Genomic DNA, 15,506 nt, shown 5'->3' on the forward strand with positions numbered 1-15,506 from the left:
GTTCTCCTGTTTAGCAACACAGCTTGCTAGCTATGCATTTCAATTGATGGATAAAACTCGTGCATCCTTATACTGCAAGCAGATAAGATAAAAGAAGAATCTATGAAGCAATTTGAAAAAAGAAATAGAAGAAAGCCAACAAGACACCAGAGTATCAATAAATGAAGAACAAATCTATGCTTCCATAAACAATGAGATCCTTTATATACATAACAAATAGCGCAGTGACAACGTAGCGATCAGTACAAAACCAAAACTAAGCTGACATGCTTTCCCAGAGCCAAGAATTGACAGTCCCTTTACACGATTACACTCACTTTACAACTCATGCGAATCTTATGACACGATTACAGTTACTTTACAACTCATGTAAATCTCATGACTAATCCTTGCTTGCAATGACTAGAATTAGAGGAGCTCAAAGCTCCTACATCATCACATCTTGTACCCTGTGCTGAACCCAGAAGAGAGAAGGCCTCTAGAAAGAGCAGCTTTGAGAGCTCTGACCTTTTCATTTATGAACGGTACACATCAGATTGAATCTTTGTAATTGAAGAGCTGCTGCATGACTTGGAACTCCTTTCTCCCATGAACCCCACCATTTATAAGTTAAAAGAGAAGGTAATAAAAAAGACCCTGCTCTTTACAAACATCTGAAGATCCCCAAGGAAACAAAAAGATAAATTGTATACAATTATAGTCCCGCTTGCCCAGCTAATCCGTACCTGATTAGTATGCACATTAGAAATGCCAAAACACCTCGGGATCGTTGCTGTACAGGGAGTGATCTTGGATTTCCTGGTTAGCCACATGCCAATCAATGAGACGAGCTTGTATGATTTTGCACAGCACCAGCCCAGAAGGAAGCATCCACCATTCACTTTCATCCCTATATGCCATCGAAACGAGAACATTAATATTTTTACGCTGACTGATGCAGTGTCCAGCAAAAGAGAAGAGGGCTTCAACAATTGCCATGCCATGGCAGCCGAAGACAGAAACTTACGCGCTAAAATTCCAGGACTGAAAGTTTGAGTTCGAATGCTTTTTTCCACTGTGGTTCTTGTAATGAAAAAATCCACAAATGAAAGCAACTACCTGTTCAGGTGTAAAGTCATAGAGATGGTTAGAATCTGCTTTATTGCCAAAACAAAAATCTATGGCATTTGACATGTCTCATGCGCTACTTAAACTGCCGTAAACAGTTGGCAGCATAGGTGCATAGGAAGGACAATAGATGCACACTCTTATTCTTGCCTTGCTTCTCTATCAGATAGTGATAATTAAGAAAGCTAAGCCTTTTACTATCAGATCAAGAATATGTAGGAAACATATCTCCAACATTAGCTGCTGTGTGACAGATGTGCGTCTCAGCAAAGTGTACACTCGAGAAGCAGTGTGAATATAACAAGGCAAGGAACATAATGAAGGTACTTGAACCCACAACAAACCTAGGAAAAAAGCTAGTCTTCCAGTTCATTGGCATATCCTAAAAATTCAGTTCCCAGAACAATGCTGTCTTATTAACTGACAGCAGCAAAACGGTAATCTTGAATCTTCATCTCATTAGTGGACACCATCAGAAATACTAGTACATGCAAGGCACAAACGATTAATTCTGCACTCCAGTATAAAATGTAAGCTTAAGATGAAGAGAACTTACGACATTGATCAAGGACGTGATGTTCCATAAAGCATATACACGCGCCAGGCCGGCTGATCGCCTTGGTCCATGACTAAATAATGCACTAATTCCAGCCGGGAAAGGATAAAGAAGTGCAAGAGGGAGTATAGACAATGCTAAAAGGAAGTCCATCAGAGAAATGGAGTAGAGCTGCAGCAAAGTAAGCAATACTAAGCTAAAGTCTCCTAACAGCAGCATAGAGACCACCAAACCGACGAGATCCTGCATTAACGAGAGAATCGGTCAATACAGTATTCTATTAATTCATCTGGATACCAGAGAGAGAAAGGTTTATTGGCAAACTTGATGGACCTCATTTGAGGCATTTATTACCTGATGACCAACTGGTTTAGTATTATAGATGACAAAAGATAGGGGATAATACACAGCCTTCTTCTCTTTGAAAGTTCGCAGGCTTTTGGAATGTAGAACACCACCACACATCCTTCTATATGTCATTAGAGGTTGTTTCACTACCGAGTGGTCCACTGGATCATCTCTGTAAGTTCGAGGCAAACTGCAAATATACCAGAAACTTAAGCTTAACGGCACTACCAAAACTCTGGCCTCAAAGTAGCTTGCACGAATATAGTTACCATGGTCGCTGCTGCTCAGGTTGCAACAAACCATCTTGACCTTCAATGGATGATGGTAAATTTTGATATTCAACGGCACATGCTATAAGACCAAACTGGCAATATCCTGAAGCAGTAGGCTGAAAGGAAGCTAGGTTGAGATGCACGTCATATGTAACTAAAGTAGGGTTTGCATGTGTTTCAAGCCAGCTAACAAAACGACCAAGTGTTACTCTTAGTTGTCCACGGCGCACTAATCGCAACTGAGCATTCAGACCCGCCACTAATCGATACCATATTGTAGGCGGTATTGCCTGAGATCAATAATAAAGAATAAGATGCTTTTAAGAAATAATATTGCAATGACGTGCATAAAAAATGATTGTAATTACTAACAATCTTACTTGGCTCATGAGGCTAGTGAGGATATTATCATTGTGAAGGCAGAAAGGAGCCATGTAGCTCCCATCTCCTCCGAATATCAAGGACATTGGAAATCTTTGATTCAGAGAAGGAGGAAGATCAGCTCGCTTTTCATCTCCACCGAGGAAAAAATCCAAATAGCCAAGCATTAGGTCAGATGTTGCAGCCACCTGCATTATGACATGAAGATCAATCCTAAAAGAAGTTTTTTTTTATATCAAAATCCTAAAAGAAACTGATAGCCTGAATTTTAGCATAGCTACGGTCCTTGTGCAAAATGACACCATCATAGCATAAATTTCTACGATATATTTATATTGCAATATATGATGTTTAGATACGGATATACATAAAATGAGCCATTCTCTTCTCAAGTTCATTGGGATGTAGCTATCAATGAATACTCTTCTCATTAAAGTTAAATACGATTCAAACCCACAATACAATCATAAGGTACAAAAACCCACCTCTCCAATTCTTTTACTAGTCAGTGTGAAGTACCAAAATTCTAGAAACCATGAAAGGTACTACTTCTAGGGCACTATGCTTACACTGTTCAGTAAATATAAAAAATAGTAAAAAAGACTAGGATGTGTGAACTGATACCATCAACCTTCACAACAGACCGTAAATTGAAGTGAGAAGATATATTTAAAAGACCAGCTGACGTCAAGCTAATAGATCTACATGCTTTGCCAATATCAAACCTTAATCCCCTCGTAAAGAGCACGTGAACGGCAAGAACGTAGGCAAGCATGATCATATTCTGACCGAACAAATTCACGAAGTTGCTGTAGTTTGTTTTTGCGACAACGCTGGAGCCATGACCATGACAGCGGATAGGCAAGAAGAGAGAGAATCCTGTAGACTGATCCCTCCCACCATTGGTAAGCAGCTAAACTATTAATCTCATCTACAAATCTGTTAAATGCATCCTCGAATCTGCATATATTTAGGTGAGAAGAATCATCATAAGAGTATGGACTATAGAGCTATGGGAAAACTAACAAAGCAATAATTTTTACGTATCAATCTCAGGCAGGCATAGAGAGGTGGATATGAGACATTGAATCCCACAGTATCTTTATATAAGCAGTGAGGGTCCTAGGGAGAGGTGCACTTACACGATCTCTATAATTTCTTCAGGAGGAGAGTGAGGTAGATGCCAAGGTTCACTAAAGGTATTTGCCCCCATGAAGTACATTCTGTGAACGTGGCTTTGAGATTCCTCGATCCTATTTGTTTCCATAACCTAAAAGATTACATCATTAGCATAATACATACGAGAAGTTGGTTACCTGAATTTTAGGTATCAGAAGCAATAAGATGGAAAAAAGCAATTAAGGGAAGTACCTCATTTAGAGACTCCAGAAAAGGGAAAGAGTGATCTATTCGAGAACTACGTCTAGGAGGAACAATGGCCGGTGATTCTTCACCACCAACATACTTCATCCGTGCAACACTAAGGACTAGAGCTAACAGGATGAGGACAGTCAGAAGAATTAGACTAAATAACCATGGCCCACCAAAAGTGTATATTAGCTCTTCAAGTGCAGTATAACAATTTGGCATATGAAATCTTTCCGAAACACATTTGTAAGGGCAAGGAGTTTCTGTCACACCGCCTGTCAAGGAAGATGGAGGCCACACAAATTCAATAACTAGATGGAAAAGATCAATAAAAAAAATTAAAAAGCTCCTAATAGTACATTTCAAAATCACAATGAAATATCAGACACCTCTCACTGCCATGTATATTGCACGATGGGGAAGCTCGTGAAGTGGGCAATCCTGACAAAGGGCTCTATTTGATCCACTTACATTCTTGTAAGTACCCACGGGGCATTCCTGCCACACATTTTGAGAGGTTAAGTTGGAACATATAAAGGAAAATAGTAACTGCATCAGCCTACGCCGATCATACAAAATAGTAAATTCATGCAGAATCATATGAGCTGGATGGTAGTAAATGCAGCATACAGGCATTGAAGAGCATACTTTAAGTCATCACAGCTTTTGCAACTTCAGTAATCGTCAACAAGCGCATTCTAGTGCACGTAGATTCTAATCCACGACGTGTATGACTTACTGAGACCATGTGAATTGCACTTATCTAACAGACTATTGGATCAATTATCACTTGGTTTACCATGTCCACTAAACTTTCAATTATCTCAATCTGTCACTAACTAAGTCCATTGATCAGCCCCGTGCCATTGGCCTCCATTATCTTTATGTGGTTTTCTTTTCCAGATGGTCGTTACCTGCTATTGTCGTAGCGAATTTGGTGACATTCCAATGTATCATAGCATTGTTAGGTCTCACTTGTTATTAGGAGGATTTCTTTACCGCAATGAGGTGTCCAAGGCTCTTCAAGCATAAGACTTGTCACCACTGACTGCAATAGTCCTCATCCCACATGCAAAGGCAATTAATAGAGCATCAAGTCGATTGGGTCCAGGCTTTTTCTCTCTCCTCTCTTGTTGCCAGCACCCAAAATGGAGCCAGATTAGGCCCTTTTGCCAGGTTCACCGTTTTCTTGTTTGAGATTTCTTCCTTGTTTCAACTCAATCCCCTGGTCTTTGGTGACCAGATAAAAGCCTCTTCTAGCCACTGGCAATGGGTTAATGATTAAAATTGCTATTCGCGTTTCTTTTACTTCTTTCACTTATACCAGCACATAGATGCCACATCCCACAACGGGCAAAGAGGGATCTAGACAGAAAGTAATGGCAGCAACCTAATGGATACACTTTACGAAGTCGAGTGACCAAATTTAAATGTTTATAGTTTAATGAGTTAACAGGAGTACAGCTAAGTCAATAAGCGATTTCAAAGTGTTGAAAACCAAGATCATACATTATTTTCTCTAATGACAAACCAACTCTAAACAATCTATTATGCTTGATTTTTGTAAAATCAACAGATTTGATGATAGATTACCTTGCAAAAAACACCATAAAGCCCCTTTGGGCAGGCCTTTCCTGTAATAGTTCCATTTTCACCAGCATAACCACGGCCTCTGCCAAATCCTCCCCTGCCATTAGGAAAAGAATTTAGACCAAAAACTTCAGACCATTAGCACAACCATACTTTACTGATGTAGGACACCTAAGTATGAAACCAATCCACATGAAAAAATCACAATGTTCATTTGGTAGCATCAGTAAAGTTTCATGTAGTGTTTTTTTATTCATTCTAGATGGTAGAATGATGACAACCTAGAAAGCAGCTAAAAAACTATGAGGCTATTTTAAAAATTGTTTTACCCTAGAGGATAGGGAAATGGTTCAGGCTTCAAAATTTGCATTTCAACTTTTTAAGCGGGATAAAAATGGCATATCCAAAGCTTTTTAATGCAAAGACCATGCATCTCAATTCAAGGACCAGCCCTTGCACGCCAAAGCCAACAAAGGTCAGCCTTCTTGAGTGTTGACAGCCTAATATGATTAGAGTATCCTCTGTCTTCGTGTACAAATAAACCATGCAAGTCTACGCTCACATGATTATTGTAGGCAATAAGCTTTGGTTGTTGAAGGCTTGCAGCCAAGAAATTCAATTATGTTACAATACCTAAAACTTTCTGAAGAAAACTTGAAGAAATGTAGCGAGTGTTCTGTCATGATGACAAACGAACAAACTCCTACAAGGCACGTTTCTCCTTCTTTAAGCCATTTATCAACATTTATAAAGACTATATAGCAGCCCAGACAAAAATAAGCTTTGGAGCGAAATTTGGCAAGCATTAATCAATGCATGGCAAGAATGAATGGTGGCTGGTCAGCCAAGTGAAAGAACCGTCAAAAATCATCAAGGTATAATAATAAAAATCTCAACCGCATCAAAACCTACAACTAGCGTAATTTATCTAAATCAAAGCAATGAACATGTGCATGAAAATAAGCAAACTAATTGATGCACTCAAACTCGAATGAAGAAATTAGTAGATACAAACCCCATTTGGATGTTTCCTTTGACACTGGCTATAGGATAATATTCGTCCCCAACAGGAATACCTGACCAGTGAAAGTGTACTCTCCCACCACCCCCACCACCACCACCATTGGGACTCCCATGTCCTCCGACGGTAGAGATGATAGAAGAGTCACCAAGGACCAGCGCATGAATAAACAGAAGAATAGTTCCACCAGATCCACCTCCAGGTCCTACATCTGAGATGGTCCTACCATTTGTTTCTCTTATACGCTCTCCAAAACTCTCCCCATCTGCTCTAATGGAACCATCAATCGACAGACTTGACAGTGAGTGCTCCAGCGAACCCATTACTACTCAAAGCAATAAAACAAGATTAGCATTTGTGTGAAAGAACAAAAGTGAGATCACTAACTTAACGTAAAGATCCTAAGCAAGCTGATCCTCAAAAGATATCCTACTAGCAATGACTAAAACTGCATTATCACAAAGGTCTGAAAGAAAATGAACGTGAAATCAACAGGGCAGCCGTTTTTTTCCGAAACTTTACCTATGATACCACCCCCAGCAGTCGCACCGGCAAGACTATCATTCCCACTACCACTACCAAGCTCACAAGGCAATTCTGCATTCCCATATGTGACCCCACCTGAGATAAAACTCCCATTATGATATCCATCCCCGCCTTTCCCACCATGCCCACCGCCACCACCAACCCCATTATCCATAATTTTACCTCTACCAACTCCACCCGTGCATCCTGCAGGGCATAATGAAGATCTGTAAAACTCATGCAAACATAATAAACAGTGGATGATGAATTTAGCCGTGTTGAAAATAAGTTGCTCCTTGTACTTAAAAACAACGATTTGCAAAGCCTAATCACAATGAGATATGTACAAATGAGATAGTGTATCCTCCCTACCAAGCCCAGATACACTAACTGTTCCGGTGGAGTGTACAAGTACTGTTCTGACCCAGTGAAAATGAAGCACAGAACCTGTAATGCTTCCTTCAACAATTATATCTTCAACTCGACAGATCTGCAGAGCCAGTGTCAAAACACTAAGGCCAAATCATTTTACAGTGAAAGAAACAAATGTGACTTATACAGGGTGAAACAGCTAGCCAGTAAGACACCTGAAGAGTGAATGACAATGAAGAATTGACATTACAGTCTTCGGGTGGATGTAGTAACTCTCTTGGACAATCCTGGAGCTCACAATAAAGTCGTGGAGTCCTGTAATACACAAATATGAACATAAAGATGCGATTACATCAACATGCACTATCTGCAATTGGCAAGCACCCCAACTTACAAGTCATCATCACTGGCAGTTTCCAAAGGACCTCGCAACGTAGACCCTGGTCCAACCTTCACAAATTAGAAGATAATCAGCCCAATGTGTACAGAATATGCAATAGAGAGAAAAATAAGTTCAAGACAAAGCCCAAGAAGCATATGAGATTTATTCTAAGCAAAAATCCAGTAACATGGGGACTAATGTAGGTAATTTCATGCTATATAATATGACCACCAACATTGCGTGTCGTATTTCTTTTTTGATGGACCAATAGAATCAATTAGAGACAGCAAATTAAAATCAAACAACAACAGCTACACCAAACTGATCCATTTAGCAAAACTTGGAAACGAGAAAAGCTATACATAATCCACTAAAGCGAAACCAAGAAATGAAGTCAGCCTAAAATGTTCTTATGGAGCCAAGCTTATGATTGCAAGAAAATCACTACTCTTTGTAATGACGGCTATCTGAGCAAGTCATCAAGAAAGTTTAGTCGTTCAGCCAGTCCAAAGAAATTACATGATAACCCGAGAAAATATCAGGAGTTTCAGCATAATACTTCAGTCCACATATGTCACGGTTGAAAATAAATCCAAAAGAGATATGACTCGTACTTGACAAAAAATAGTACTCATTATAAGGGGATTGGGAGAAAAGAGGTCTTCATCTTACACTGATGCAGTAGAATAATGATATAACCAAGCGTTGAGCCTCAATGAGATCGCCTGGTCCTGATAAATTCAGGGAACCTTGTCCATGAACTCCTAGATTTGCATTTGAATGTATTACAGATGATTCCTGGTACAAGGAGTAAGGGTGTTATTTTATATCATACCACAACCAAAGTCTGGAACAAATAAGAAAGGACGAAGAGATAAACTACCCTCAGAACCACAAGATTGCTAGCCTCAAGCAAGGATGTTGCCAAAATTGCATCGTGGCCACCATCAATAAGCATCTTGGAGTTCCACATCAAGTGCATTTTGACCGACATACGAAGAGCTCCATAAATCTAAAGTAATAAAGTGCGATTGAGACATTAACTTATTAATCAGACATTGACAAACCCCAAAAGCCGAAAGGAAAAGCAAGGGTTCCGCATTTCAGGTTTGATTGTCGTTATGGTTTTCTCTCCAGAAGCTAGCATGCTCTTATATCTTGGATTACACATTTGAAAGACGAGCCTTTATTGTCTTAGATCAAGATTTAGAGTTATATTATATGGTGCCAACATGACTTCCATTCAGGATATTCAATACTTCAATTTTGTCATGGATAAGATCTTGGGCTTGAAAGAATAGCACTTCTAGTTGCAAGTACCCGTACAGCAAAATTAGGCCATATTCCTTCCACGTATATAGACAATGATGGAAACTGGAAGTTCTATTCTAACCGATGAAAGAGTAAGACTTTGATGCATTTTTCTTACTTCCTGTTTTATAATTCATTCAGCGTAACAAGGCTAGATGTTGTGCCACTTACATGATTATTTTTCAAGTTATGTTTCAAAGCATCTTTTAAACAACATTCTTTCAATAAATGAAGTTGTGCTAGCCAAGACGCTGTCCATTCTTGTTTACTGTAAAGGAGAACCTTCGCCATATTATAATAGTCATTGAATAAGAGCCTTACAAATCCCCAGTAAGTGTCCAAAGCAATGAATCTCGGGTTATCATGTAATTTCTGTGTATGGTGCAGAATCCATGAATTCCATTATAAGAGTCGCTAATGTAGTCCGATAAGCTTAGATAAATATATAATCATACCAGGAACTCTATATCAACACAACTAATAAGTGATGCAAAAAGACATCAAGATGGTATATCCATCTCTACCTAGCATTGGCCTTTTGGGCTCCTCTCAGTACGAGATCAGCAGCAAAAGAAAGTTTATTAGTCACGATTTCTCAATTTCCTTCTATTGGTACTTTTAGTCTAGATTATGATTTGTGTGAGAGTAAATAAATATTAAACCACGCCTTCATCTAACAGTTTAAGCTTTTAGAATAGTTGACAGTGGTCCCACAAAATCTCAAATGGTATCAGAGCCGGAGGTCATGAGTTCAAATCTTTCCGACCCCAATTGCCTCCCCAATTAAATATGTTCATGCTTAGTGCTAGGCAAAGAGACCAGACTAAGCGTGAGGGGAAGTGTTAGAGTAATAAAATATCAAACCACACCTTCATCTAACAGCTTAAACTTTTAGAACAGTTGACAATAATCTCACAAAATCTCACAATTTGAAATTTTTTAAAATACTACTCACAACAAACTCCCACACAACTTCTAGGAATGGAACGAGTAACACTTAAATAAAGTTCTAACAAGCAGAACAAGCTTTCATAGTCTAACAGAAAAGATAATTAACCACACATCTTTTTGTGTCTCAACAAGTGCATAGTTAAGATGCTACTGTACATTAGGACAAGAATAATAAATACTGAAAAGTTCAAATGCAGTACTTTATCCCGAACATGACTATAAATCATGCACAGAAGAGAGAGCATATTTGCATCCGTATAAAGCTGTAGTCATATATATAACACTTGTAGAGATAAATTCAAAGGAAGAAGGCAGTAAGGCCAGTGACTTGCCTTCATTACAGAGTCGCTCATTAAAAGCTCTTCTGCCATTAACTCAAATTCCGATGTGCCCAGATGTGCCAGTCCAAAGCTCAGCATAGCACCAGATGACAACTGAAGTTGGCCTTGAACCTATACATCCATACTCTTTTAACAAAGAAAAAATGACAACGCAATATAGCAAGAATCACCTTGCAACCTAAAAGTTAAAACCAAGAGCGCTGTTTCAGCTAACTCCAAGGGAAAGTCTGACTGAACAATTTCTTCAAGCAATTAAATTAGCTTTAATTGCTAGTTAAAGCATGCAGTCTCATATCAAACGTGCCAATGTACATGAAGTACAATTTTCTGTGATTATGCTCTTTTTCTGTTGATAATGAATACCCGCTCTTTCTCCATAAATTTTTCTTATAGCAGAAGCCTCTGCTTCATCTGGTCAAGCCAGCCTAGTCAAAGGACAAAAAACACCTCAAGGAACTTCCAAGTGAACATGTTGGCAATATTTGAATATCTTGTAAGCATTCTTTTCAGGGTAGTAAGCATATTGCAAACTAATCCCAAAAGCCAGATCATGTCTCGTAGCAAAATCGTGTACTAAAGCACTAACGAGTAAAAGATAATATTGGCGAGCAAGTAAAGGTCCTGCATTATACAGAACAGAAGGGAGGTGGAACCATAAAATAGTATTAAATTTTCTGACAGATTGCAAACAAGTAACACTTCTTCCTTGAAAATATTGTTTCGTAAGTAAACCAAAGCACAGAAAAAAAATAAAACTTAAGAGCTTAAGAACTAAATAGAGGGCAAAGTTCAGGATATTATTCATCCCAATTGGCAAATTTTACACCGAAAATATTGAATTTAACTCCAGTATTTGGTATAATCAACCATGAAAAGGGAGAAAAATGAACACTAAAGCATACCTGGTTGCACAAGTAAATCTCAAGAAAAGATGGACAGTAGAGACTTATGTTTTCGAAATCTTACATTCTTTCCCATAATTAGCAATTTGCTATGTTAGGCTCATGTGAGATCACGAAAGACAGATAAACCCAATATTTTCTGATCCACAAAGTTCTTGCTCTAATTAAACATGTCATGTAGAAACTATTCAAGTACAAGAAAAATAAAGTTAGGAACCACATAAAGAAGGGGCCAAAACTTGGAAGTACCATTTGGTATGCTGAATTTAATTTTGCCTTACTCTTGCCACTATTTTTCTATTTCTATTAAGCTTACGAGAGAGAGTGAGGTTGAGAAGCTTCGTTCTTTGACTAACTCAAGATAAATTCAATAACTGTTAGATTACCTATCCACTGGTAAGTATTTCCAGAGAAAGTGCGCAGCGGCCAAGTGATTAGGAAAACAAACAAGCCCACTGATGCTTAAAGGTCGAAACAACAGATGATTTCTACCACCTACGATCGACTCAAAAGCATAGCTGCAAAACACAGCATTGAGACCTGAACCACTTTGATGGTTTAAGTACTTAATGGCCTCCTAGAAACTTACCAAATAAACAAGGAATTTGTATTTCTTGAGAAGTTGCAAAGAGGTTCAACAAACCACTATAATCTTGGAGAGAATGTAACACAGCAGAAATAGAGCAAGAAAGTTTTTCACCAACCCGGACACAACCCGAATAAACCACTATAATTTTGGAGAGAATATAACACAGCAGAAATAGAGCAAGAAAGTTTTTCACCAACCTGGACGCGACCCCAATACAGAGGAAGGCAAGCCTTAGCATGATTCTGAATATAAACATTTGTCCAAAGTGGCTGTTTAGGGAACTCTAGCAGAAGAGTGTCAGTATGAGTGGACAAGTTGTGATTGTTGACAGTAAGACTCCGAGGTACAGCATCATAGTAGGTCCCAGAAGCGCCTGAATTTTCAGAACAACCAAAACTTCTTCCCCCTGAAAAAAAAAAAAAGGTCGAGATTTTGTAACAATGCTGTCAGGGAAATTCCTTATTGTAAGTCTACAAGGGAAGCTCACAGAGAATCTTGGTACTCCAATTGGATAACTTTAGATGTATATTAGAATATAAAACTAGGGTCTGGTCTCACCGTGGACAAAGTATCCTGTGTCATCATGTCTACTGAAAACATTTATCGAGATTCTTCCGCCCCCACCTCCAGCAAAACCGCTGCCACCTGCGGCACTAATAGTGCCACTTCCAATCCTGCTTTTTAGAAGGATCTCTTTTAGTTCACAATTTGATACAATTCTCATTGACGTGGACACAATAACAGAAGACACTTCATCAAACAGAAATGACTAAGTTGATGAATGGAGCATCTGATTGATGTGGCTGGATGCAAGCATAGCAGCAAATACAATGCTACACAAAAAACCCTCGAGCAGTATGCCTGCATGCATATTTCTAATCAAAACAATTCACAGTCAGCAGTACATAGCCAGTCTCTTGTGAAGCCCTTAAAGTGTTCTTGCAAGTTGCCATTAAAACATAAACAGCAGTTGCTGCTCTTACCCTTCAAGAAGTGAAGTAATATGAATGAAAACAACTGGCCCTTCAACATCATTTTAGTTGAAATGAGCAGTCATGCAACGACTTATAAAAAGTTTGATTGTAAATTATGAACAATCGAGCATATGCAGCACACCATTGAAGCAATAACTTTTTATGCTTGGCTGTTCTAGTTTCAACATCAGAATTTGCAAAAGTTGCATCAAAGCAAGACGTGTACCAGTTATGTTAAATGAACTATGAAACTTATTCTCAAAGTTAATAAGAAATCCTATTCCTATGTATAATTCCTGATATTCTAAAATAGCATATACTCGCACGTTTACCCTTCAGCAGTGATGCAGGAAATGATTCAGTTTTTAGTATTTTGCGTCTTTTCCTTTTTCTTAAGTCTTTTATGATGTTATTAGGTTGCTAAACAGTCACGTGCCAGTCATGCAACTTTCAATAAGCCCCAACTGCTGAGACTAGAAGTTAATATTTTAGATCACGGTTTGAGAGTTCGAAATCCCAGTATAAATAGGTCGTTAAGTCTCTTTGTCATTAGCTTTCTTCATTCAATAAAAAGCATTGGTTTTTCCATTAACCCTAGGATACCTTTCCTCTGTTCCAGCATCAATTCAACTTTATTTTAGCCCAGTTTTTGTTCTTTTTGCTATCTTCTACGTCTCCGACTATGTCAAATTGGTATCAGAGCCCCTTGTTATGGTTTTTCCCTACATCAAGCACCTTCAATAAAGAAAGACTTTAATGATAGAAAATTCTACGTAGCCAACCATCAAAAGAAGATACTCTCTAGCTTCACGATGCATGCCCCCTCTATAATTGGACGAACGCGTACACGATGCACTTCACAGACAAAGAAGTGGTTTCACAACTAAAGTCAGAGTCAACTTATTGTCATTCTGAATCAATAAGGTCCATTTCAACTGATCACCAGAGAACCCACTAGTTCGAGACATTAAGTAGTAAATAGACTAACTCCATGAATCAATGGCAGGAGCACCAATCTCATTTGCTTCTTACCTAACCATCCACAAGCTCATTATATTTTCTTAAAACAGCTGTAGTATCTATTGTAGACGGAAAGAACCCTCAATGCATGCAACTAAGAATCTTACACTCAAGACCAGACAAGATAGACATAGTCATCAGCTAACGAAAACAGCGAAAAAACACGTGGGACATCAAATCTAATGCCACTCACTTTTAACAATGCCATGATACACAGAACACTATCTACAATCAATTTCAGAAATCACAATATACCAGGAGGCTAAGAAGAACATCTAAATGTGGCTTAAATTACTCAAAAGGAAGAGACATTACATTCTATGAGCCTGAATATAAATGCTGCCACCACTGCCTCCTCCACCCTTGACACCACCATCACCTCCATCTGCCAAAAGACTCCCCGAGACCTCGATTTCATTCTCCACCTCGAACTTAATCCTCCCACCTCCCTCCCCGCCATAATCCTCTTCCTTACTGGTGGTCCCTCCCTTACTCCCGTAGCTATACGGCTTGTCCAAAGACCGCCAAGAATATGCATCTCCGCCCCACACATCATCGGGGAGCTTCTCATTATCGGTCAAACAATTCGCGCCTCTCCCACCATGTCCGCCGCCCGCCCCCTGCACACCCTGGGGTGTGCCGCTCGTCTCCGCCGGCGGCTCCCCGGCCAATCCCGAAACGTTTATCAGAGACCCATCGATCAAACCAACACTATGAGCTACCACATGCACTGTACCAGCAACAATAACCCCATTTTGGCCTAGACTAAAATTGCCACTTATATTAACCATTATGAAGCAGCCCCTAATTGGGCAGCTAAGACGAACACCCGGAAGTACATATAAATTCCCTAAACCTTTGATATACACATCATCGCCGAATTCTAAGGTCTTATTCAGCTCACAGGTCGAATCGATAGAGCCAACCCCGTCGAGATCCTCGCACGACAACGGGGGCGGGAGCGGCAGGTCGGGCGGCGGGGGCGGCGAGGGCGGCGTGTAGTCGCCGTGGAAGCCGAGCACGTCGCTGTCGGCGGCGACGACACCCGAGAACCCGTCCCCCGAATCAGCGGAGAGACCCGGCCTCACGGCGAAAACGGCAAGAATGTGGAGAATCACGAGGCACGGGGCTTCGATTGCCGTTCGAGCCATTCCAGCAACGAAAGGGGGCCTCAAAGGGTGTCTGAATTGGCGAAGGAGCTCTGGTGGGTCATCTGGGCAACAATGGCGGTCGAGCAAATTTTCTTGAATTTCTGGGGGGGGTGTGATGGTGAGGTGAGATCAGATGATCTTTTGCAGGAAGTTGCTTGGAGAGGGAAGGAAATGGTGGGGGGGGTGGATTGGACTGAATTTTGGGAGGTTGAATTCCCCTTTGTATAATATTACAAAACGAAACGTAAAATTTGGATCGGTTCGATGAAGGTTATACGGTCGAATCGTCGTCGAGGAAAAGAGGGACGTTGAAAGGCGGGTCCAGGAGCGAAGGAGGAAGAAAGA

The 15,506-nt window shown here is 39.8% G+C and overlaps 1 protein-coding gene across 1 annotated transcript; it reads right to left on the bottom strand.

The window, feature by feature from the left end:
- Positions 1–180: 180 nt before the first annotated feature.
- On the bottom strand, positions 181–15,176 carry LOC130137944 (uncharacterized). Its single transcript, XM_056310630.1, has 22 exons — positions 14,326–15,176; positions 12,575–12,690; positions 12,214–12,422; positions 10,517–10,636; positions 8,806–8,934; positions 8,595–8,720; positions 7,935–7,990; positions 7,756–7,855; positions 7,541–7,658; positions 7,166–7,375; positions 6,638–6,968; positions 5,626–5,719; positions 4,422–4,530; positions 4,036–4,307; positions 3,807–3,934; positions 3,390–3,624; positions 2,664–2,852; positions 2,281–2,573; positions 2,018–2,201; positions 1,664–1,906; positions 1,007–1,098; positions 181–889 (listed from the first exon to the last, which is right to left on the bottom strand). The coding sequence occupies exons 1-22, from the start codon at positions 15,159–15,161 to the stop codon at positions 742–744; spliced, it is 4,338 nt and encodes a 1,445-aa protein (XP_056166605.1). The 5' UTR covers positions 15,162–15,176; the 3' UTR covers positions 181–741.
- Between the last annotated feature and the right edge of the window lie 330 nt (positions 15,177–15,506).

This window comes from Syzygium oleosum, unplaced genomic scaffold (genome assembly GCF_021117445.2).
Source record: "Syzygium oleosum isolate NSW1041296 unplaced genomic scaffold, Sole_v2.1 Sole_v2.04, whole genome shotgun sequence".
NCBI classification, from domain to species: Eukaryota; Viridiplantae; Streptophyta; class Magnoliopsida; order Myrtales; family Myrtaceae; genus Syzygium; species Syzygium oleosum.